General features: G+C 41.4%; 1 protein-coding gene across 1 annotated transcript in view; it reads left to right on the forward strand.

The window, feature by feature from the left end:
- DISP1 (dispatched RND transporter family member 1) overlaps positions 1–21,099 on the forward strand; it is a 221,078-nt gene extending 199,979 nt beyond the window's left edge. Inside the window, exons 4-8 of the mRNA XM_052653819.1 lie at positions 5,788–5,911; positions 6,740–6,867; positions 7,231–7,328; positions 9,653–9,750; positions 17,488–21,099. Of these exons, the coding sequence (XP_052509779.1) occupies positions 5,788–5,911; positions 6,740–6,867; positions 7,231–7,328; positions 9,653–9,750; positions 17,488–21,099 (4,060 nt within the window). The remainder of the gene's footprint in view (positions 1–5,787; positions 5,912–6,739; positions 6,868–7,230; positions 7,329–9,652; positions 9,751–17,487) is intronic.
- Positions 21,100–23,890: the final 2,791 nt, after the last annotated feature.

Consider the following 23,890-nt stretch of genomic DNA (forward strand, 5'->3'; position numbering starts at 1 on the left):
TGTTGACCTAGTTCTGTAGGTATTTGTGTACCTGTCTGATTTTCTGAATTAGGCTCTAAGTTCCTTGAGGATAATATCCATATCTACTATGATTTTATTCCCAGAAAGATACTAACTGTTGAATGAGTCTATTACTTCACAAGAAAGAGTTCTGTACTGTTTTCTTCTGTGAAATTCCATAAGCTTCAAATATTCCACTAAATTGATAGTTGATGCCACTAGAAATGGCACCCCACTCTAGTACTCTTGCCTGGAGAATCCCATGGGCGGAGGAGCCTGGTGGGCTGCAGTCCATGGGGTCGTGAAGAGTCAGACACGACTGAGCGACTGACTTCCCTTTCACTTTTCAATTTCATGCATTGGAGAAGGAAATGGCAACCCACTCCAGTGTTCTTGCCTGGAGAATCCCAGGGACGGGGGAGCCTGGTGGGCTGCCGTCTATGGGGTCACACAGAGTCGGACACGACTGAAGTGATTTAGCAGCAGCAGCAGCCACTAGAAAAGTTAGGATTAATAACATTTAGAAACGCTTACCCTTAAAAGAGAAGAGGGATAAGGAAAATATATTAAAGGAAACAGAAGGGAAGAAACTCAGGAGGAAGAGATATTTTTAGGAAGCAAGCGATAGCTAAAGTGTTAACTATTGCTTAGGTAAAAGAAGATGAAAACTAAGACAGTTGACATTGGCAGTTTCAGAAGACTCATCAGAGCAAAAGCCAGGCTATTAGGGGTTAAGGACTGGGTAGTTGGTCAGGAAAAGAGTACCTCAGGTCCGAGGTACTCATACTCTCTAAAGCCTGGCTCTCCACTCGGAAAGGAAGGGGAGAAAGAGGAGAGGGTTTCCAGAAAGGCAGCAAAAGTCAAAAGAAAACATCTTTGTAAACTAAGAGAGGAAAGCTTATTCTGGAGGGTCTTATTGTAATACAAATGGTCCATTTAAAATAGGTCCCCCTTATAATGTCATGTGAGCATAAGTTCGCCCTGTAAGATACTTCATTTATTTGTTTTAACAGTTATTGCTGATCTTTTTCCAGAGTAAACCCAATAATAACATGATTGAGAATCTATGAGTATGTTTGAGGGACTTCCCATGTATGCGTGTATGCTTAGTCATGTCTGACTCTTTGCGACCCCATTGACTATAGCCCACCAGGCTCCTCTGTCCATGGGATTTTCCAGGCAAGAATACTAGAGTGGTCCTCTAGGGAACTTTCTGACCCAGGGATCAAATCTGAGTCTCCTGCACTGCAGGGAGGATTCTTTACCACTTGAGCTATCAAGGTCCATATACCTCATGAAAACTTTAGCAGGGCAGGAACAGCCTGAACCAGGGTGCTAGGCAGCCTGCCCACTCACTCAGATCTGCAGTTCACCCACAAACGCAATCCATTGTCCCTGCTCCTTCTTTTATCTGTCATTTTATAGAAGGAGAATGAATCCTTCATATCTGTACTGTTTGATATGTGACCTGTTGAGATGATGATGTGCTCTTTTATATTGGGTTGGTCAAAAAGTTCATTCAGGTTTATCCATACCATCATATAGAAAAACCCAAACAAACTTTCTGGCCAACCCAATACAACAGTGCCACGGGTAGTGCTGTGGGCCTAACCTAAGCAGCTGATCAGCAGTAGGGCCTCCAGGAAAACCATCACCTGGTCATTCAGTCACTAAGAAATGACTGCCTGCTGTCACCCAGGAGCCAGAGAAGTGAATGGCATGTACAGTTATGTTGTAGTGTGGTCTAAAGATGTACAAGATTAGATCAGGCAGATGAAAGACAATTACTACATGGTATACAGAGGAACATATTATAGTAAAAGAGTGGTCCTTCGGAAAATTCTTCCAATGCATGTGTAGCTGACTTTTCAGAGAAAAGAATGTGCAGGTCCTTTATTCAAATTTAAACTTAGAATATGTACCTTGAACTCAGATGCATCATGAAGGGAATTAGCTAGAAAAATATAGCTGTAAGATTTATAGGTCATTTTTAATTTCCTTTACTTCTCCAGTTTTCCTGCTTTATTAGATTTTTGTCATAATATTACAACCATTGTCTGGGTTTCGTATTATACATGAAACTTTTGTTCCCCACATGGTGCCCGTAGCTACACAACATCTTAGCATAGACAGCAGGAAGCAGAAATAGCCTCAGTCACTGTATGATATTTAGGAGAAACCACTATCTGAGTGATATTTACTCAAAAGAATTAGGGCTTTCCCCCTGTGGAGCTTTATGTCCTCAGGATAGTGATTCCATTTCTCAAGTGCGAGCAGTTGTCTCTAGGAAAGGTTAGCATGTGAAACATGTGCTGTGTGAGGAAGTGGACTTGTAATAGGGTAAGGTTAAATGTGTTTGGAAGAAATGTGCTGAAATCACTAATACCGTAAAGTTTCCATGTGTAGTCCATGCACGGATACAGTAGAGAGCAGTGCTGTAAAATCAAAACCAAATGTTTTCAAAAGCAAGAAAAAGCAATTATTGAACGAGTTTTTAAGATTGCTGTGCATGTGTGCAGATTTTTCAAGAACACAAACAAAAAGTCATTATATAGGTAAATTAAACCACAGTATGAAAACTAAGCAATTTGGGGCCCATGGCCTTCTATTGATAACATGTTTGTAGGTAAAAATGCATAACTTCTGGTTTATTTGAAAGAAAATTGATCCATTTAATATAAAGTATAATGAGTAATTGTGTAAGCCTGGAGCCCTTTTCACTTCATAGGGCTTATATTTTAAAGGTCTAAAATGTAAAGGACTTGTTTTAAAACCTGAAGCAATGAACAGAAAGTCTCAAATGTGCTATTGACAAAGGATTTTATTGCTTCAAACCAGTTACTTTCATCTTGGTTTGCACTTGGTGGAGGAGGAAATAAAGTATAGAAAATATAAGCATTGGGTGTGTTCTGGAAATACGAACAAGTCTGACCACTTGGTGTTTACATTTGAACAACGACAATCAACATATTGTGATTTATGTGTTTTCGATACATTCAGAATTATTCTTAAGTTATTCCACCTTACCTAGCATAATTTTTCCTTAATGAGTTTTTAAATACAGAATTTACAGTTAGTGAATCATGTTCAAACTTGAAGTCCTTTGGGTCTATATGATTTTGCACAGAGAAATTAAGAGTGTGGCTTAGGAATTTAATTCTAAATGACAGTTTTGGAAAGCATCTGTTTGTGGCAAGTTGACTTATTCTTGATGTCTTTTGTTTCTCTTGTGTTTGAAGCAAGAGATGATATCATAGTGGCTAAGAAGCCAGACTCTTAAACCAGACTACCTGGCTTCCTAGCTTTGTGACTTTTTTTAAAAGATATAATTGATATGTAGCATTATATTAGTTTCAGGTGTATAACATAATAATTTGATATTCATATGTATTGTGAAATAATCACCACAATAAGTCTAGTTAACATTCATCACTACACACAGTTACAAATTTTTTTTCTTTCTTGTAGTGAGAACTTTTAAAATCTACTCCCCTAGCAGCTTTCAAATATACAGTATAGTATTATTAACTATATTTAGTGTGCTGTACATTACATCCCCAGGACATACTTGTTTCATGACTGGGGCCAGCTTGTGACTTTGAACAAGTTATTCAACCTGACTGTGCCTCAGTTTCACCTCATAAAGTTGTTGTGAGAATTCTGTGAGATAATAATCTATGTAAAGAATCAGAGCAACTGGAACTCTTAGTGGGTGCAAGCTATTATTCTTTATTCTCCTAAGGTTGCTTTTAAAAGAAAAATAATGAAAAATGCCTGTGCAAGTGCTCCCTTAAAGCATAATTATGTTATATTTTAACTTCCTTATTAAAATTTAATGTGAATATCTCCATGAAGCCAGATCTATGAAGCTGAGCGATCAGAATATAAAAATCAGCCATCTATTCTTAGAGACATCTTGTAGCTTTTTTCAGAATTGTAGAGCCACAAGCTTTCTTTAAACTGCCAGCATGATTTTGAAGAAAAAACTCAAAATATCTGAGTAAGAAGTCTATTTCAGATGAGCCAGAAATAGCCATCACAGCAGCCCAATGAGCTAACACTGTTGAGACTTGAATAGTAATTGTCCAGAAATTAGATGTTTCTTTTCTTCTCTGATAAAAATTCAAGAAACCTGAAGTTGGCAGAATACATTTTGAATTTTAGAAGAGTTCAATTTAGTCAACTTCTATTAAGCACTAAGTTGTTAGCAAGAACTGTAAGCATCAGGTTAGGAAGGCCTGGTCCAAGATCTTATGGAAGGGCCCAGAAACAGGTCTTTCAATGGAAGATAGTGAATGAGGGTATGGGAAGGGTATTGGGAGAAATGACTTGACTGTGGGATATGGTAACAGAGAGGAGTTTCTGAGGTATAGTAAGAAACCACAGCCAGGCCATGGTGATTAGAGAATTGAGGGAAGATAGATACATGGGTGTTTGTTCATCTAATCAATAGACAGTGACCAAGCACCTTTTTAAAGACACTGTTTTGCAGACAGGATCATCCATATCATTTTTCTATTTGCCCAGCAGAAATAGAGACACAGACATAGAGAACAGCTGTATGGATATCAAGGGGGAAGAGAAGATGGGAGGAATTGGGAGATTGGGATTGACATATACATACTACTGATACTTTGTGTAAAATAGATAACCAATGAGAATATACAGGGAACTCTACTTAATGCACTGTGGTGACCTGAAATGGAAAGGGATTCCAAAGGGAGGGGATATATATATATATATATATATATATATATATATATATGTATGGCTGATTTGTTTTGCTGTACAGTAAAAACTAACACAATATTGTAAAACAACTATACTCCAATAAAAAATAATTCTCAAAAAAGAAAGTGTATAAATGTTTAGCAAAAAGAAGGAGGCACTAATATTGTACTAAATCAACCACTCAATCAAATCAAAAGTCTCTGCCCTCGTGTAGCTCACAGTCTAGTGGGTAAGTTCATCATTGTTCTATGTCCAACTTTTTGTTTTAACTAAAAGAATGGTTAATAGGCTTATGGGGAGGTTTCAAGTTGGTTTGGTTATTCTTAAGACTTATAGGCTTTCCCGGTGGCTCAGCAATAAAGACTGTCTGTCAATGAAGGAGATGCAGGTTTGTTCCTTGGGCCGGGAAGATCCCCTGGAGAAGGAAACGGCAACCCACTCCAGTATTCTTGCCTGAAGAATTCCATGGACGGAGGCAGCTGGCAGGCTGCAGTCCATAGGGTCACAAAGAGTTGGACATGACTTAGCATCTAAAACAACAATTCTTAAAGCTTTAGCTGAACCTGTTTATGGGCTGGGTTCTTTTTCAAGAAGTGATGGAGTGAAAGTAGGGAGAAAGAAATAACTGGAGAAACAAAAGTTCTGGAAGAGACTGCAAAGAGGATGGAGCCTCTGTTAAAATACATTTCTTTCCACTTAGTGTAGATTCAAGATCTTTTTCCTAGGCACAGATATAGCAATGAAATATTACTTGTCAGAAATGGACATTATGCGCACTTTCAGGTGGTTAGATAGCATCACCGACTCCACAGACATGAATTTGAGCAAACTCCAGGAGACAGTGAAAGACAGGGAAGCCTAGCATACTGCAGTTCATGGAGTCACAAAGAGTAGCACCTGAGGAGCGACAGTTTATAATCTCATTAGACCTTTCATTGATAAATACCGGTACTAGGTCTGAAGTAGGAAGAATTAACTCATTGCTCCGTTAGGTAGTGAAAAAACTTCACTCTGCTCCTAAGAGGCTTTCTCTGTGCTCTCTCTCTGCTTTTGTAGTTACGCAGCCCTGATAGCAGACTGGCCTGTGGTTGTCCTGGGCATGTGCACGGTGTTCATCGTGGTCTGTGCCTTGGTTGGAGTATTAGTGCCAGAGCTTCCTGATTTCTCTGATCCACTGCTGGTAAGGAAAACTGAGCCAATAGAATCTGCTCGTCTATTTTTTTTAGCCTTCAACCATCTCAAAAGAGTAAGCATTTTAGGACACTTTGTCTTATGTTATCTAGTACCCTCTCTTTTGCAACCTTCTCAAGCCATCAGTAAGAATAGTCACTTTCTGAAAGAGGGAAGACTTGTCTGTATTCTCAGGTTCTCAAAGGCAGTCAAGGAACTCGCTCACCTTCAAAAATCTGGAAAGCTGTTTCTTGGTCTCCAGGTTAAGCTAAAAAGCTGTAAATTGGAGAATCTGCAGACTATAAAAACATTTTTACAAAATCTTTAAAACTAGAATGTCACCTTTTTTTTTCCCGAGGAAGTTAAAGGAATTTCAGTGTTACTAAGAGAGCAGGGTCTGTTTTTAAGTACTGATAGATGTCCCTCGGGTATGGAATAGGGAGGAAAATATGAATGAGGATAATGATAATGATAAACTCTTTGTAAAACATGCATAATGTAATTTAATTTGACCATGATGTTTTATAACATAAAAATAAGTATTTACTAAATGCTAGGGATGCATATGGAAGAGAAGCTTCAGATAAGTTTTCTATCCTCTTTCCTGAGATATGTAACATACCAAAGAATCAGGCTGTTTTGTCACAGAAAATAGGTGATCATTATTATGTCAAATCATCTTGTTTTAATGCAGTTCACCTCTGGAGTAGCTGTGAAGAACGTATTTATTTTCTGTTGAAAGCTATCCATCACCTTGACATTGCCTTCCCAAGCTGTTATAACTATACTTAGCCTGAAATGAAGTACACTAATGGGAATTTGTAATATTTTGCCTTAGGGTTTTGAACCAAGAGGGACTGCAATAGGCCAGAGACTGGTCACATGGAATAACATGGTGAAAAATACAGGATACAAAGCAACATTAGCAAATTACCCCTTTAAATATGCAGATGAACAAGCCAAAAGGTAAACCTTTTATTAACTTTTAGACAAAACACTGCTAATGAATTTCACTTATAAACACTGCCTGAGCAAAACAATTACATCTAAAATGTGTGGCTCAAAATCTTTACCACTGAATGTGTTGCAATTGTCATTGTCTTTTAAGATTGTGTTGTCTGTTAGTGAAGGTTTGGGTTTGGGTTTTGTTTTTTTTTTTTTAGCTTTTTCAGAAGTGAGAAAATTCATGATGGTTGCTTATGCCCATCCATCCAACTTCATACCAAGCACTAAATAGGTCATGGCTTTGAGGCAGTATTGTTACCAGTAGGCTTCTCATCCTTGGAATGGTGAGGACTTGACTGAAGATCAAATTGTGTTCCATTTCAGCCATCGGGATGATAGGTGGTCAGACGATCATTATGAAAGAGAGAAGAGAGAAGTTGACTGGAACTTCCACAAGGACAGCTTTTTCTGTGACGTTCCAAGTGAGTGGCATCATAAATGACAAACCTCTCCGAGTTTCCTGGGATTGAACGTGACTGATAACCTATATTGTCTGGGTGTATGTGACTGATCACACAGCTTTAGTGTTTCTGTCCTGCTTCAAGAGATTTTGTTTAATTAACTTATAATTTTACTTCTCTAGGTTAGTCAACCACTAATCTGAATTTATTTACCTATAATTAAAAAAAAATAACGAGGGAAAAAGAAAAAAATAATAAGAGAGCATTGAGTTATAGCCAGTTTTAAGACAGACATAAATCTAATAAAATTGCTGACCTTGCTCAATATTGCAAGTCGTTTTAAAAAACTCCTTGTACATATTTTTAGATTGAACCCTGAAACAATCTACTGTCAAAACACCTGTATTAATAGCCTTCTTGTGCCTGCCTTATCATTAGGCATTAGTGGAAGAAAGATGAACAAATAAAGTCCAGAGGTTCAAAGCTTGCATGCCTCAGCGACCCAGCTCATATATGGATGAGATAAGTGAACTGAGTTAAGACAGCAAGAAGTGATGGTGATTGAAGAGTATATGGCAGAATATGGCCTTGAAAAAATGAGGGCCGAAATGTAAGAAATTCCCAGAGGCCAGGAATCTTGATTTCAATATGGCATCACAGATCTCTAAATGTTGGCAGCAAATTCACTAAACAAAATCTGCTGTAGTCTATAGAGTCAGCCTGGTTCCTCTGTAGCTGCCAGGAAAGAAGAGTTCAGGGCCTCAGAGAAACATGTTTAACTTTGTATATCACTGATTAGCCCTCATGGTTACAAGTGAGGAATTGTGATAACTTCAATTTCTGATTAAGTAAATATTAATATTGAAACTCCTTTGGTTTCAGCTTTTTTTGTTGTTGCTGAAAATCCTTCTAAGATGTGTTTTTTTCTTATCTTCTTAGATCACTAGGGGACCTGATTGGGTCTTAGATGTTTCTGATATCTATTCAAACTTCAGGGTCTTTGTCTTGAAGACAGGCGTTTACTAAAGAAAACTTTGTGACCATTAATAAATGCTCATGTAATAAATATATTATTGTAATAAATAAATATAAATAAATTATTACATGAGCATTTATTAATGGTCACAAAGTTTTCTTTAGTAAAGGCCTGTCTTCAAGACAAATGCTCATGTAATAAAGGACTTCCCTGGTGGCTCAGACGGTAAAGAGTCTGTCTACAATGCAGGAGACCTGGGTTTGATCCTTGGGTCGGGAAGATCCCCTGGAGAAGGAAATGGCAATCCACTCCAGTACTATTGCCTGGAAAATCCCATGGACAGAGAAGCTTGGTAGGCTACAGTCCATGGGGTCGCAAAGAGTTGGACACGACTGAGCGACTTCACTCACTCACTCACTCACTCATGTAATAAAGCTTTATTCATGAATTTGCAAGTTGACTTTCTTTGTTCGCACCATTTGGCATTTTCGATCGTATAAAATTAACCTACTTTTTTCAGTTCACTTATGTTAATTTTTTAATGGCTGAGGGAGCAGAAACAGTACTTATTGAGCACCTGTTTTCCAGTATCTCATTTAATTTTCAACACCTACTTGAGAAAGTGTTGCTGTCTTTATTTTACAGATGAGGAACTGAGGCTCAGGGAAGCTGTTAGTTAACTAAGATCACCTAGCTAATAAATGATAGAAGCTGGTTACAACCCAGTTTTCACTCTAAAGACCAGGTTCTTACCAGGATATCACACAGCCTCCCTTGTTCGGAGATATAGTTTGTAACAGTATGATTCTCAAACTATTTTTTCTAGAACTCTGAGCACTCAGCAAGAATGAAGAGTATGTCTGTGATCCTGGCTAGCATTCTGTGTTTAGTTGACTTTTGTTAGTGCTTTAAAATTGATCGCTTGCCATCTTTGCTCTCTAGTTAGCTGCCACAGAGAACACCCTTATAATCCATTCTTGATATGCCTTGGTGCCTCATTCTTTGATTTCACATACCACTGTGGTGATATGTTGTGAAATTAAGAGGGAGGCATTCAGTTGATTTTCTGCCAAAAGTTCTTATGGATTGTTCTTCCTAATTACAGTCTGATCAGAACTAGATATGTTACATAACTGCTACAAATTTTAAGATGCAGTGAGTCGACAAAGGCTTTGAGCTAAAGCAATATTTAAAAAAAAATTTTTTTTTTACATTTTTCTCCTGGAATTTAATGAAAGACAGGATTCCCCACTGCTAATGAATTGCCCATGTGGTTTCCCAGTTTGAATTATTTCTGAATGCTGAGTCCTCTGAAATAAATGAATAATTTATAAACCTTTTTCTTTTTTTTTTTTCCCCCTGTCACCAGGTGACCGATATTCCAGAGTAGTGTTTACTTCAGCTGGAGGGGAGACACTGTGGAATTTACCTGCAATTAAATCAATGTGCAATGTAGATAATTCAAGGGTATGTAAAGTAAAACTGAAATCTGTTCAGCACAAATAAGGTTGTATTTCTGAAACTCCTTTTACTGCTGAGCGTGGTGCCTGATCAGATGAAAGCACTTAAGTGGCTTACCTACTGAAGAATAAACAGCAGAAGAATGGCTTTGCATTCTTTCCGACCCCAGGATCAAAGTGTTTCTGTTTCCCCACCTTTAAAACATACCATCTTCCTTAATAAAGATCTCTTTCTTTCCCACTCTTGTTCTTTGTCCTTGACAGTCTTTTGTGTTATTTCACAGCTTATTTCCTTTTGGGATAATAGTTAAGCCTTTTTCTTCTTTTGTTGTATTTTCTCTTTCCTAGTTTCATTGTTCACTCCACTTTCCCCCTGAGGCAATTGTCAGCATCTTAATTATGCAATGAAATGCTCACCTTTCAGCAATCAATGGATCCTTTTGGCTGGTGACCTCAAAGGAAAATTTAGGGCACAGGCTAGGAAAGAGGACATCAAAGAACATAAATACAATATCTATGGAAATGGCCTGAGTAATCCAATCCAGATTGTTCTGAATTCTGAACACCCTAATGCTTTAACAGGACATAAAGATATAAGAAGACGGGCACTTCCACTCCTAATCTGTAGAGCACCAGAAAAAATAAAGTCACCTACCAGGCTTGGAAGAGCAGTCAATTTCATGTGTTCAGACGTAGTTTCTCCAAGTAGAAACTGCTGTCTAAGGTCACCAATGGCCTCGTCCAAGCACAGTAACAAAGCGGAAAAGAAACTTGTATTCTGAGCATTTCTATTCTCAATTAATGTCTTGATTTGATCACTATCAACTTCAGCTGGTCTACCTGACCTTGGAGCATTGTCAAGTGAGAAACTCCAGCATGAAACCCAATAAAATGTAAAATCACTTGTCAGTTGAAAATCTAATCACATGCCCTAAGAGCCAGCCTGACAATCCAGGGAAATCACCTGTTCTATAAACAGGGTTCTTTAATGCATAGGAGGTAGAAAGGACCCTTTGAGGTCACCCACAGACCAGCACTGTCCCTGTGCAGATAAAAGGACCTTCTGAGAACTGAGTGGCTTACCCAGGTCACCTAGTTAGTTGGTCCCAGATCTCCTGACTTCATTCTTCATTCCGAGAGGCCGTTTATATATTTTGAAAATAACTTTTGCATTGATGAGGATATCAGGATTTTCTGTGAGTGCCATCTTGTCTCTGTGCAACTCCAAATAGACCAAAGTCACAAACCATCTATAAACAGCCTACAGTTTCTTCATCGGTGAGCCATTTTTGTCATATTTTGTTCTGTTCTACAACAATCAGTGGATTTTTGAAAGCTCCTATGAGCATATTTCTCCTTGTTATGGGTTACAACCGTTCTCATATAGAAAGTTGACTCTAACTTTGAAGAGCACTTGCTGTGTGCAAGGCTTTATGCTGAGTATTTTACATCTCTCACAGTAAACCTGTGACCTTGGAATAATACCTTTTAACAGATGAGCAGTTAAGCTTAGAGAAGTTAAGCCAGTCTGGTTACTTTATAATCACACCTTGGATGAAAACAATTCATTAACCTCTTAGACCCTGTTATTCCTACCCTTGCAGTTAATCTTTAGACCTTACCTCCCTTGAAGACACTAAAGTGATTGAATTCACTCAGTTGATTAACAGCTGATGTTTTTTGAGTTTATTGATATTTGTCAGGAAGTGTTCTAAACACTTTAATGAATTATTTAATATAATCCTCACAACAGTGTTAGGAATGAAACACTTATTTTGCCTGTTTTTCAAATGAGGAAGTTCACACAGGTAGTAACTGACAGATGCAGGATTTGAACCCAGACAAGTCTTAATTCCACTGCCAACACAGGTTCTGTGGGTTTGATCCCTGGGTCAGGAAGATCCTCTGGAGGAGAAAATGGCAACCCACTTGCCTGGGAAATCCCATGGACTGAGGAGCCTGGCAAGCTACAGTCCATGGGGTCTCAAAGAGTCGAACATGACTGAGCAACTAAACAACAACCAAAGTCTAATTCTAGAGTCTATGCCTTTACCCTCCATTCTTTATGCTTCCATAATGCAGATTACTGCTCCCTCTCCCATTTATGCTTTGCATTGTTCGCTATATATACCATTTCCCACTCAAATGAACCTCAAAGAATCATCAGGGCTTAGAATAGAATAAGTACCTTTTTTAAAAAGCTAGCAATTTATTCTATGAGTACATCTTAGATTTTCAATAAACTCAAAAGCCAGTAAGCAGTACTGTGCCATTATAGCTTTCATAAGTGAAAAGAATATATTATATATACATATATGAGTCTATTTCAGATGATAAAATATCAGCACCAATAGGAACCTTGCAAAAAGGCATGCAGAAAGGATAGATAATTGAATGAATTACTTGAAGGGACAATAGTGGGTGGAAAATAAAGCTGAGGATGAGATTGGACATACAATAATGCATACCCCACAATTCTGTGTATTTGCATGGTGGTGAGCTCAAATTTGTCTTTAATCTTCCTGGCAACCAGAGCAAAGAAGACATGGTCGGAGACAAAAGTCACTTAAATAGAGCGACAAGTTTGTTTTTTAGAAGAAACCCATCTTGCCTTCATACTAAGACAGGAAAGGATTGTGCCCATACTTCCAAAAGAAGTATGATGTTCTGAAGAAAGTTCTTAACAGCAGGTTTAGCAGGTTTACGAGAGGTACAGTATTGATTCTTACTTGGTTTGTAAACCATATCTCAGGTAGGTTGGTACTTGAGATATAGCAGAAGTTTTCTACAAGAGATAAAGTAATGAAATCTCAATACGTGGTTTCTAATGGTTTGGCTTGAAGCCTCTGCAAAATTTAAACTATTGAAAAAAGTAGATGTACTTTGCTTGTCTGTTTTTCTCTATGAGCTCATAATAAGAATGTTTAGCTGTGACTTCAAGCCTGTACTCCCTGGGAAGAACATAACGATTTGTAATGCTCTTGTGAAAAGGTGAGGAACAGACCCAAAGACGCATCTGAATGAATGGTCAAGCCACTGACAGATACATACCAATAAATGAATAAACATAACCACGGTCCTGAAATTCTACCTCAAGGAATATGGTTGTAATTTGAGCTTTTTAAATTAAATGCTATTTTTGCCAATTGCAAATGCCCTTGTGTTCTAGCCTCAAACTCTTGCTGTGAACCTAGAACAACGTGTTTCTCACAGAGATAATATATTTAGTGATATGTGCACACTCAGTCGTGTCTGACTCTTCGATCCCATGAACTGTAGCCCTTCAGGTTCCTCTGTCCATGGGATTTCCCAGGGAAGAATACTGGAGTGGGCTGCCATTTCCTCCTCCAGAGGATCTTCCCGACCCAGGGATCAAATCCACGTCTCCGGTGTCTCCTGCATTAAAGGCAGGTTCTTTACCACTTGAGCCATCGGGGAATAATATCTAGTGGTTAACGGTTTAGATTACAGATTATTACTGTACCTTTTTGAGTCTCCCAGGTCAAGACCCTTTGGGGATTTTTATTTGTTATGGTGCTTTGAGCAAATGGTGTCCTGAGGCTACTTGGCAGTCCTTCCTTTTCCCCCCCTCCCCAAATCCTTGCTATTGTACCTAAGCACTTGATTATTAACAATAATCAAGTTGAATGAGACACATATGAATTGATCCAGAGCAGAAGAGCTTAATTGTTGGTCAGTTGACTCCAGAAAGCATCTGGTAATCAGTGTGATGTCACCATGAGACCAGGTGTTTCCATTTTTGCCTGCCTGTGTTGATAGCACATTGAGTTCAAACACCAGTTCCCATTTAAATTACATGCCACTTGTACTCACAGTTCAGACGGGTACTGGTTTCCAGACTGTAGAGCTTCTGTTTCTGATGCTGCATCTGTCTCCTCACAGAATGCTTGATTTCTTAGACTCTCTCAAAAGGGGACTCAGTTGCTTCTCCTGATCTTCATTACTTTTCCTGCACTTCTGCGTTCCTCTAGGGTATGCTGGCAGAGAGTCATTAGTAACGAAGATGTTTGTGTGTCTAATCTTGACTCTGCTGGAGACTCTTTACCCTGTTTTTAGTCTTTGTACACTGTAGAAGTTGGTGCTCAGAGGAATCAGCTTGTAGTAGGGATTTGAAATTTGGTACCTAAAACCCTTTTTACTTAGGTAGCTTTTGTGGACAGCTGGAATACACCCCCCTCTGAAGTTTAGAAGACTCTAGAAATGTGTTTCTGGATGCTTGGAAATTTTGTTTGGTTTTGTTTTGTTTTATGTTTTGGCTGTTTGGTTTTATGTTTTATGTTTTATGCAGCATGTGATGGGGGCCTCTGAGTTCCTCAACCAGGGATTGAACACAAGCCCTCTGCAGTGGAAGCTCAGAGTGTTAACCACTGGATTGCCAGGGAAGTTCCCTGATGCTTGTTTTAAAGAGAGCTGTGGAGCCCTTGCTTTTTCTTTCATCTCTAGGCTCCCTTCAACTTTTATACATGAGGAACTTAGTCACGTGGGGAGTGAGAGTCCAGCAGTTGATTGAATCTGGTATTAAGGGCTTCATTTTCTTGCTTTTATTGTTTTCTCAGCATCTTACCATATCTCCAACTTGGCCATTAGATTTGAAAGTTAATGTATCATTTAAACTATTCTGGTTTCTTCTTTTTCTCTATTTGAAGGCAACTCCACCCCTGCTCCCATCTGTCCAGGGAAGTGTGCAAAGGTGTGTTATCACCACACAAGCAAAATGATTTCCTAAAACTTCCATCTGTGAATACTTAGAATGAAAAGGGCATCCCTCATGAGAGCTGCAAGATACGGCTCTCAGAAACTCCATCCTTATTTTTATAAACTTCAAAGATTTCAAAATCATTCCTATGATGGCAAAAATATGCAAAGATACAGCTGCGTTCTGCATGAAGATACACCTGCTTGCCAAGCCCTTTCAGCCCCACAGTGTAACATATGACTCTGTATTAGGGTGTCTCCATCCCAGATGACTAAGCCATGCTTCTCTCTCATTGCACTTACAGACTTTGGCACTCTGTATACAGGTTCACATAGACTCTTAAACATAATATGTTGCTTCTCATGTGAATTGTCACCATTGCTTTTCTTGTCTGATTTCCCCACCTCACCATGAGCAACTTGAGGGCAGAACAATTTTCCCTTATTTGTCTTGCATAAGTGCTCAATAAATATTTTTTCTTTTGGATGGATGGATGGATGGATGGGGACATACAGCATCACTCCCTGAAAGCCTAGATGACCCTTGAGCTCCATGACTTTAGGTTTAGGGCACTGGCATCCAACTCAGGATAAATATCTTCTCTGTCCTTATTTTTTACCCTCTAAAACAGTCCTCAAAAACTTTTCCAAAGGTTGTACATCAGCCAGCATCACTTTGAATTTGAGGATTGGCCCTCCAGAGGCTCATTAGCATTTATTTTTTATAGCAGCCATTAAAGTAGTATTTGGTCTGTGTTTGTCATGTCCAACTTTTTAATCTCTGGTCAGATACACACATAAAAAACCCTCTGCAATTCTTTGAAAAGGTTAGTCAAGGACAGAATTCTGTGCCTTTTCCCCTAGTTTTAGCTGGCAACCCTGTTTCCTTTATGTTTGGCATTTGGTTATTTGGACAAGTATAAATATGTTCCTTCTAGCGATACTGGGTTTTGTAATGGATATAGTTCATTTTCTTCCATCTGAAAACTGTCAAGACACTATGCATTACCTTTCTTTCAATTCAGTGGGCTGAGCCCAGGGACTTGCCTGTTATTTCTTTATGGGATAAAACTGGTTATCTGAGAGATGCTATTCCAGGATTTCCTGTTATTTATTAGGTGGTTCAGTTCCCTCTGAGTGAGCTTATGAGAATGTTTTTACCTAGGAACAATTAAATGTTAATTTTCCCGTTTTATGAAATGTCCAGTAATTATCACTCTCTAAAAATGAGCTTGAAAATTAAGCCTTTGTTAAAATCAGCATTATTTTAGTACATTGTATAACAACCCTTTGATTCATTTTTTTAAACTCCCAATAGAGTATCTTTAAAAAAAAAAAAAAAACAAGACAACTTTTTATTATGGAAATTATCAAACAGATGCAAAAGTAGAATAGTAGAACAAATCTCTATGTGCAGGTCAGAGAACTTCAGCAGTTCCCAGTATGTGGCCAATCTCCTTTAATCTACACTTTGCCCCTTGCAGGATAAGTCCCAGTAAAGTATGCTGATCACCAGGGCTTAGTGAGTTACAAGTAACTTGGTTCTTGGAAAAGTCTGAGTTCTAAAGATGATTTGTGCCAATGTCTCTACTTTGAGAAAATATCTCAGTGCATGATTGATAAAATGGCACCCCACTCCAGTATTCTTACCAGGAAAATCCCAAGGACAGGAGCCTGGCAGGCTACAGTCCATGGGGTTGCAAAGAGTCGGATATGACACTTAAAAAAAAGGGAAAGGGTGGTTTTAATCTCATTAGAAAGAAAATACTGAAGCCCTTCTTGAACTGTGGAGTTTCTTTCCTGGAACAACCTTTGGTAGATAGAGATGATTGAAGTGATAGGAGTGGCTCATCTTCAGCCCTGGCGCTTCCGGAGAAGTCAGTGGACAGGCTTGAGAGCAGGGGGGTATTTCTTACCCTCAGCCTCAGCGTAGAGGGGCCATTCATGTAATTTATAGTTTTTTAAAGCAATAGGATTGTGCAGACCTCACTCTAACCTTACCAATGCCACCTTTGGCATTGGAACAGATTTCAATTTTCTATAAGAAGAACAACCATAAGAAGAAAAGCCTTCTCCAGGAATGGTGTTCCAAATGAAATACTGCCCACATTAAATTCAGAGTTGTTACTTACTAATATGCAGCAGACCTTTGTTTACCAAACAGAAAGTTCCCCAAAGAGGGAAGGGTGGTTAGCCAACTTGAATAAACTTGGACAGCTGTGGAAGAAATAAATTCCTGCTTAAGTATTTTATTACCGGTATATATTCATTTAAAATCATACATATTTTAATTTAGAAACATTCCCCTTTCTACTTATATACCAGGAAACCATTTTATTCCAGGTTTTTCATGTATCTTTAGCATCTGCTTCTGATATTACCAGGATCACTTTTTGATTCACTGACAGTTTGCTAGAGAATATCATCTTTGCTTCCACCTAAGATGATGGAAATACAGTACCTCTGTCACCAAATATTTCATACTGATCACCAAAAATTTTAGGTGAAACCACAAATTCATTTCATATATCAATTGGGCAATTGTTCTCTTAGTTAATCCAGTAGGTGTTCATACATATGCTTCACAGCCTATCCATTTAATTGCTTTTTAAAGTGACTTTGAAAGGGCTTGTTTACCAAAGAGGTGTTAATTTTATCTCCTTTTTGAAACCAAACTGGCATTGATTGAAATTGTTTCACACTTGGATGTCATCCCCAAATAGCAGTTTACTGTTCAAAATGAAGTAATCTAGCAGGAAAGCCTGACGTGCTGCAGTCCATGGGGTCACCAAGAGTCAGACTGAGCAACGGAACAACAAAGTGAGCCTTCTGTAGCCGAAGAAAGCAGACTGGGGGCGGGGGTGGGGTGGGGTGGGGGAGGGAGTCTCACCTTGTGGTCAAACTGACACCTCCAGAGGATGATTCTGTAACTCCGGTAACTTTCCTGCCCCTCAAGGCCACCGTCCTTCAGACCTTTGCATGAACCGATTTTAAACGGCAGTCCTTCCGCCTGTCTCTGTCTCCGCAGATCCGATCGCACCCGCAGTTTGGCGATCTCTGCCAGAGGACCACGGCTGCTTCCTGCTGCCCCAGCTGGACGCTGGGGAACTACATCGCTATTCTGAACAACAGATCATCCTGCCAGAAAATCGTGGAACGCGACGTCTCTCATACCTTGAAGCTTCTCCGGACCTGCGCCAAACACTACCAGAACGGCACCCTGGAGCCAGACTGCTGGGACATGGCAGCCCGGAGGAAGGACCAGCTCAAGTGCACCAATGTGCCACGGAAATGCACCAAGTACAATGCCGTGTACCAGATCCTCCACTACTTGGTGGACAAGGACTTCATGGCCCCGAAGACGGCCGATTACACGCCCACTCTTAAGTACAGCATGCTCTTTTCGCCCACCGAGAAAGGCGAGAGCATGATGAACATCTACCTGGACAACTTCGAAAACTGGAACGCATCCGACGGCGTCACCACTGTCACCGGCATTGAGTTTGGAATCAAGCACAGCTTGTTTCAGGATTATCTTCTGATGGATACGGTGTATCCCGCCATCGCCATGGTGATCGTCCTTTTGGTCATGTGCGTCTACACCAGGTCCATGTTCATCACCCTGATGACGATGTTTGCCATCATCAGTTCTTTGATCGTGTCCTATTTTCTCTACCGCGTGGTGTTTAACTTTGAATTCTTCCCTTTTATGAACCTCACCGCGCTCATTATTCTGGTGGGCATTGGAGCAGACGATGCTTTCGTCCTGTGTGACGTCTGGAACTACACCAAGTTTGACAAGCCTCACGCGGAAACGTCAGAGACAGTGAGCATCGCGCTGCAGCACGCCGCCCTGTCCATGTTCGTCACCAGTTTTACCACGGCAGCTGCCTTTTACGCCAACTACGTGAGCAACATCACGGCCATCAGATGCTTCGGGGTGTATGCGGGGACAGCCATCCTCGTCAATTACGTGCTGATGGTCACGTGGCTTCCGGCGGTGGTTGTCCTGCACGAGCGGTATCTGCTTAATATCTTCAGCTGTTTCAAGAAGCCCCAGCAGCAGATTTACGACAACAAAAGCTGCTGGACGGTGGCCTGTCAGAAGTGCCACAGAGTCCTTTTTGCCATTTCAGAAACATCTCGAATTTTTTTTGAAAAAGTCTTGCCGTGCATCGTTATTAAGTTTCGCTACCTCTGGCTATTCTGGTTCCTGGCCTTAACGGTGGGCGGGGCCTACATCGTCTGCATAAACCCAAAGATGAAGCTGCCCTCCTTGGAGCTGTCTGAGTTTCAGGTGTTCAGGTCGTCCCATCCTTTCGAACGTTATGATGCCGAGTACAAAAAGCTGTTCATGTTCGAGCGTGTCCACCACGGAGAGGAGCTCCACATGCCCATCACGGTCATCTGGGGTGTATCCCCAGAGGACAACGGCAACCCCCTAAACCCTAAGAGCAAAGGGAAGCTGACCTTGGACAGCGCCTTCAACATCGCCAGTCCGGCTTCGCAGCTCTGGATTTTGCACTTCTGTCAAAAACTGAGAAATCAGACCTTCTTTTACCAGACCGACGAACAGGACTTCACCAGCTGCTTCATCGAGACGTTTAAGCAGTGGATGGAAAACCAGGACTGCGATGAGCCTGCCCTGTACCCATGCTGCAGCCACTGGAGCTTCCCCTACAAGCAGGAGATTTTCGAACTGTGCATCAAGAGAGCCATCATGGAGCTGGAGAGGAGCACAGGCTACCACTTAGACAGCAAGACCCCGGGGCCGAGGTTTGACATCAATGACACCATCAGGGCAGTCGTGTTAGAGTTCCAGAGTACCTACCTCTTCACCCTGGCTTATGAAAAGATGCATCAGTTTTATAAAGAGGTGGACTCGTGGATTTCCAATGAGTTGAGTTCTGCCCCTGAGGGCCTCAGCCACGGCTGGTTTGTCAGCAATCTGGAGTTCTATGACCTCCAGGACAGCCTCTCCGACGGCACCCTCATTGCCATGGGGCTGTCCGTGGCCGTGGCCTTCAGCGTGATGCTGCTGACCACTTGGAACATCATCATCAGCCTTTACGCCATCATTTCGATTGCCGGAACTATATTTGTCACCGTGGGTTCTCTTGTCCTGCTGGGCTGGGAGCTGAACGTTTTGGAGTCAGTCACCATCTCGGTGGCTGTGGGCCTATCTGTAGACTTTGCTGTCCATTATGGGGTGGCTTATCGCTTGGCCCCAGACGCTGACCGAGAAGGGAAGGTGATCTTCTCTCTGAGTCGCATGGGCTCTGCCATCGCCATGGCCGCACTGACCACCTTCGTGGCCGGGGCCATGATGATGCCCTCTACGGTTCTGGCTTACACCCAGCTGGGCACCTTCATGATGCTCATCATGTGTATTAGCTGGGCTTTCGCCACCTTCTTTTTCCAATGCATGTGCCGGTGCCTTGGGCCGCAGGGGACCTGTGGTCAGATCCCTTTACCTAAAAAACTCCAGTGCAGTGCCTTCTCCCACGCCTTGTCTGCAAGTCCTGGTGACAAGCAACCAAGCAAAACACACACCCTGAATGCTTATCATTTAGATCCCAGGGGCCAGACAGCAGAAATGGAACACGAGTTTTATGAATTGGAACCTCTGGCAGCCCACAGCTGCGCAGCCTCTGAGAAGACCACTTACGAAGAGACCCACATCTGCTCTGAATTTTTCAGCAGCCAGGCAAGGCATTTAGGGCTGCCTGTCCACACAGCTTACGACAGTGAACTCAACAAAAGCACCAAAAATGAGACGAGCCCTGCCTTGTTGCAGGCCTCTCTTGAACAGCACACCATGTGTCACTTCTTCTCTCTGAATCAGAGATGCAGCTGCCCAAATGCCTACAAACATTTGAAATACGGCCCGCCCTCTTGCCAGCAGATGGGTGACTGTTTGTGCCACCAGTGCGCTCCCACTGCCAGCAGCTTCGTGCACATCCAGAATGGCCTGGTGCCTCTGAAGGCCGCACACCAAGCCCCCGAGGGCTTCGTGCATCCAGTCCCACACATCCACCCTTGTCCTGGCCTACAGTGCAGGGCAAAACCACCTGGAGCCCAGAATGCTCTGTCCAGGAGTTTCTTCCTCCACCCAGTACAGCACATTCAGGCCCAAGATAAAATCACTAAGACCAGTGTGCACAGTCTTCAGAGCCTCGAAGAGCATCTTCCAAAGACGGTAGAGCCATCATCGTTGGTCTGCAGAAGTGCCGGAGCCTTACACAAAGCCTGCTGTGGTCCTGAGACTCACCCAAGGGGACTCTGTAAGAACAGAGACCTCGGAACCACAGAGGGCAGTAGCGGGGCCGCCGACAAGGACTCTGTTTCAGTGAGTCAGACCAACAAGGCAGAAAGGCAGGTGGAGCCGAGCCCATCACAGACTGATGTTATTATGAGCTCAGAACATTTAAATCAGAATGAACCCAAATTTCTATTTAACCATTTAATAGGGGAGGCCGGTTATAGGTCCTGCCCAAACAATCCACAGAGCTGTGGCAGAATTGTGAGAGTTAAGTGCAATTCTGTGGACTGTCAAATACCAAACATTGAAGCCAACGTGCCTGCTGTATTAACACCCTCGGAACTTTCTGGCGAAAGTTTGTTGATAAAAACACTTTAATAAATATAGTATTAAACCAGTGCCTCAGTCGTTCCTTTGAAATAAAAGTAAAAATCCAGAAGTTTAGAAACAGAGTCCAAAAATACAGGAACAAACAAGTTTCACTTTGTCAAAAATCATGAAGTATTGTTAGGTTCCATATGAACGATCAACAAACGCATGTATCTAATGAGTGTTAAGAGTGTTAGCTGTTTGGGGTTTTATATTTTCAAAAAGTACAGTTGTTTTTTGACATTTATACTCAGCTTGAGCAGTTATTGCCTATTTCTCTACCCTCTCATAGCAGTGAGTCGAAGATTTAGGGTCTGAATTATCTAGAACTTTCATTTCTCCCTGGCAGTTGTATTTATCTGATAACCCTTATTCTGGTGCCTTTGATTGTCAGTAGTTTCGGCTTTTGATGACTTAAGATAAATACTGATTTTTAAGAACGCTACTTCAGTTGGGATCCAGGATCTAAACAACTTTAAAATGGCTAATTTTGATGAGACCTCATTCAGAAATGAACTGCCAAGCATTTAAATAGTGCCTTCCACCTGTCTGCATGGGTAGACTGTCCATGAAGCCAACGATCCATTTATATCCAAACTGGTGTCTTTCTTTCCAAATTAGCCAAAATGTACAGTCGTTCCATGGTTACACCTGTTCACTCAGGAGTCATGGGCACCATCTTGAGTCTGGTGACAATGATGTTAGGGCCACAGAAGGAAGAGCACAGATGTAGAGAGGTGATCACCTGAAATGATAAGTTTCATCTTGACTAGAGAGCCCCAGTTTGGATGAAGCAGTCAGAGAAGAACTTGTTCTATGCAGTTTTGTTTCAGTCTTGCCCAACCCCCAGGGGAATGTGTTCAGAGGGCTGTGTTCTCCTGGGCTAAGATGTCTTGGGATATGCATTGATGATTTTATTGTGCAACTAACACCTGGAAATGCTGAACCTGCAGGTAGCGTCTTAACTGACACTCCTGTATCTTGTGTTAGATGAAGCTCCAATCCTTGAGCTGTCGGAGCATGCTTTCTGGGTAATTCTTCAGATGACAGAGCCTCCTTTCAGGCTGTCATCTGACAGAGTGCACATTCCTGTCCCAGGCAGGGAGCCTTCCACTGCATTCTTCCTTCTGGATTCTGCCTCCAGTTTGATCCTCTGAAGAAAACTGGAGGAAATAATTCTAAGTACAATGTTCATCCCCAAAATTCTGTTATTTTCTCAGAATGGTCTTCCATCTTAGATCTGCATGTTATTCAGGACCTGAAAAGGCTGTCAAGGGTTGGAAAGGGTCTTACAGTTCATTGACTCCACTACATCTCCACCAAACCACCTTTCTGTGAAAGCAGCTTTCCAGCTTTTGCTTGAATACTTCGGTCACAAGAAACTTACTACCTGACTACCTTGCGTGCATGCTCAGTCATTTCAGTCCTGTCCGACTCTTTGTGACCCTATGAACTGTAGTCCACTGGGCTCCACCATCCTTGGGATTCTCCAGACAAGAACCCTGGAGTGGGTTGCTGTGCCTTCTTCCAGGGGATCTTCCCAGCCCAGGGATTGAACCTGCATCTCTACGTCTCCTGCATTGGCCAGGTAGGTTCTTTATTACTTGTACCACCTGGGAAGCCCCACCTGACTACCTTGGTTGAACCGAAATCTGTTGTATAGTTTTTCTATGCTATTTGGTTCTCATTCTGTTCTCTGAAGTGGAAACACATGGCTCTCATCTTTCTGCCAGATGGCATCCCTAAAGAGATTTGAAAACAGTAGTCCTATCTTCCCACTCACATCCCTAGTTCACTCGACTGTTCTTCTCATGACCAGGTTTTAAGTGATTGGGCAATTACTATCTCTGGATAAGTAAAGTTGTTGAACTCCTTGCCCAAATACCAGATCCAAGCAGACTCCAGTAGAGCACAGGAAGGAGGGCCAACCCCAGGGAGACAGGATGGTGCTTCTGGTAGCTCACTTAGAGATGGAAATAACTTCTGGCTCAGGCCTGACAGCTGCCTCACATTGCAGCTTTGAGGAACCTCAGCCCATTAAATCTCTCTCCTGTACTGCTGCCAAGCTGCCCCTTCAGACCGATTCCTTTCTGACCCTGATATTTGGGATCATATGTGCATACCCAGTGCACTCAAGCTCCCTTAGAAAAATCCAAGGAAGAGGAGGGAACACTGAAACACAGGACTCACGATCCCCAGCACTATATCCTTTGTTTTCCTTCTGAAACATGTGAATATAAAGTTGGCCACTGAAAATGCAGTGATCCAAAGGCACTTCTTTTTTTATGCTGAGCAGGGATGCAGATTGAATTAAAGGGCAACAAGAGAAGCAAACTTCTTTACCAGGAGTCCAACCCACAAGACTCCTGTGAGCTAAGCGCTATTTCATGTAGAAATTAAAAACTGGGATGAAAGGGACTTAGGAGGAGGAGAGAAGTCCTTTGTCTTTTCCCTTGGGCCTCGGTCCATCACCGCTCTTGATCTGCCCCTGCACCTGCCCTGGTTTCGGGGGGCGGGAGGGGCCTCTCTTCCCTCCCACACCACCCACTCTGCTTCATCACCCTCAACCTTGAATGCTGTCAGAACCTTTTCACATTGATTTCATCTACAGACTCTGAACTGTGAATTGATTCTATTTTTTATGCAAGAATTTTCTAGAGAATTTGTTAGCTGGGACTAGAAAGTCGTTTTATTTTTAATTATTCCTCATTCTGGGCAGAAAAGGATCACTATTTGTAGCTCCGTTTCACAAAGACATTTTGTCAACTGTCCTCTTCTAGAGGGACTGCAAAACAGAGGA

The sequence above is a fragment of the Budorcas taxicolor genome, chromosome 16 (assembly GCF_023091745.1).
Source record: "Budorcas taxicolor isolate Tak-1 chromosome 16, Takin1.1, whole genome shotgun sequence".
In the NCBI taxonomy this organism is placed as follows: Eukaryota; Metazoa; Chordata; class Mammalia; order Artiodactyla; family Bovidae; genus Budorcas; species Budorcas taxicolor.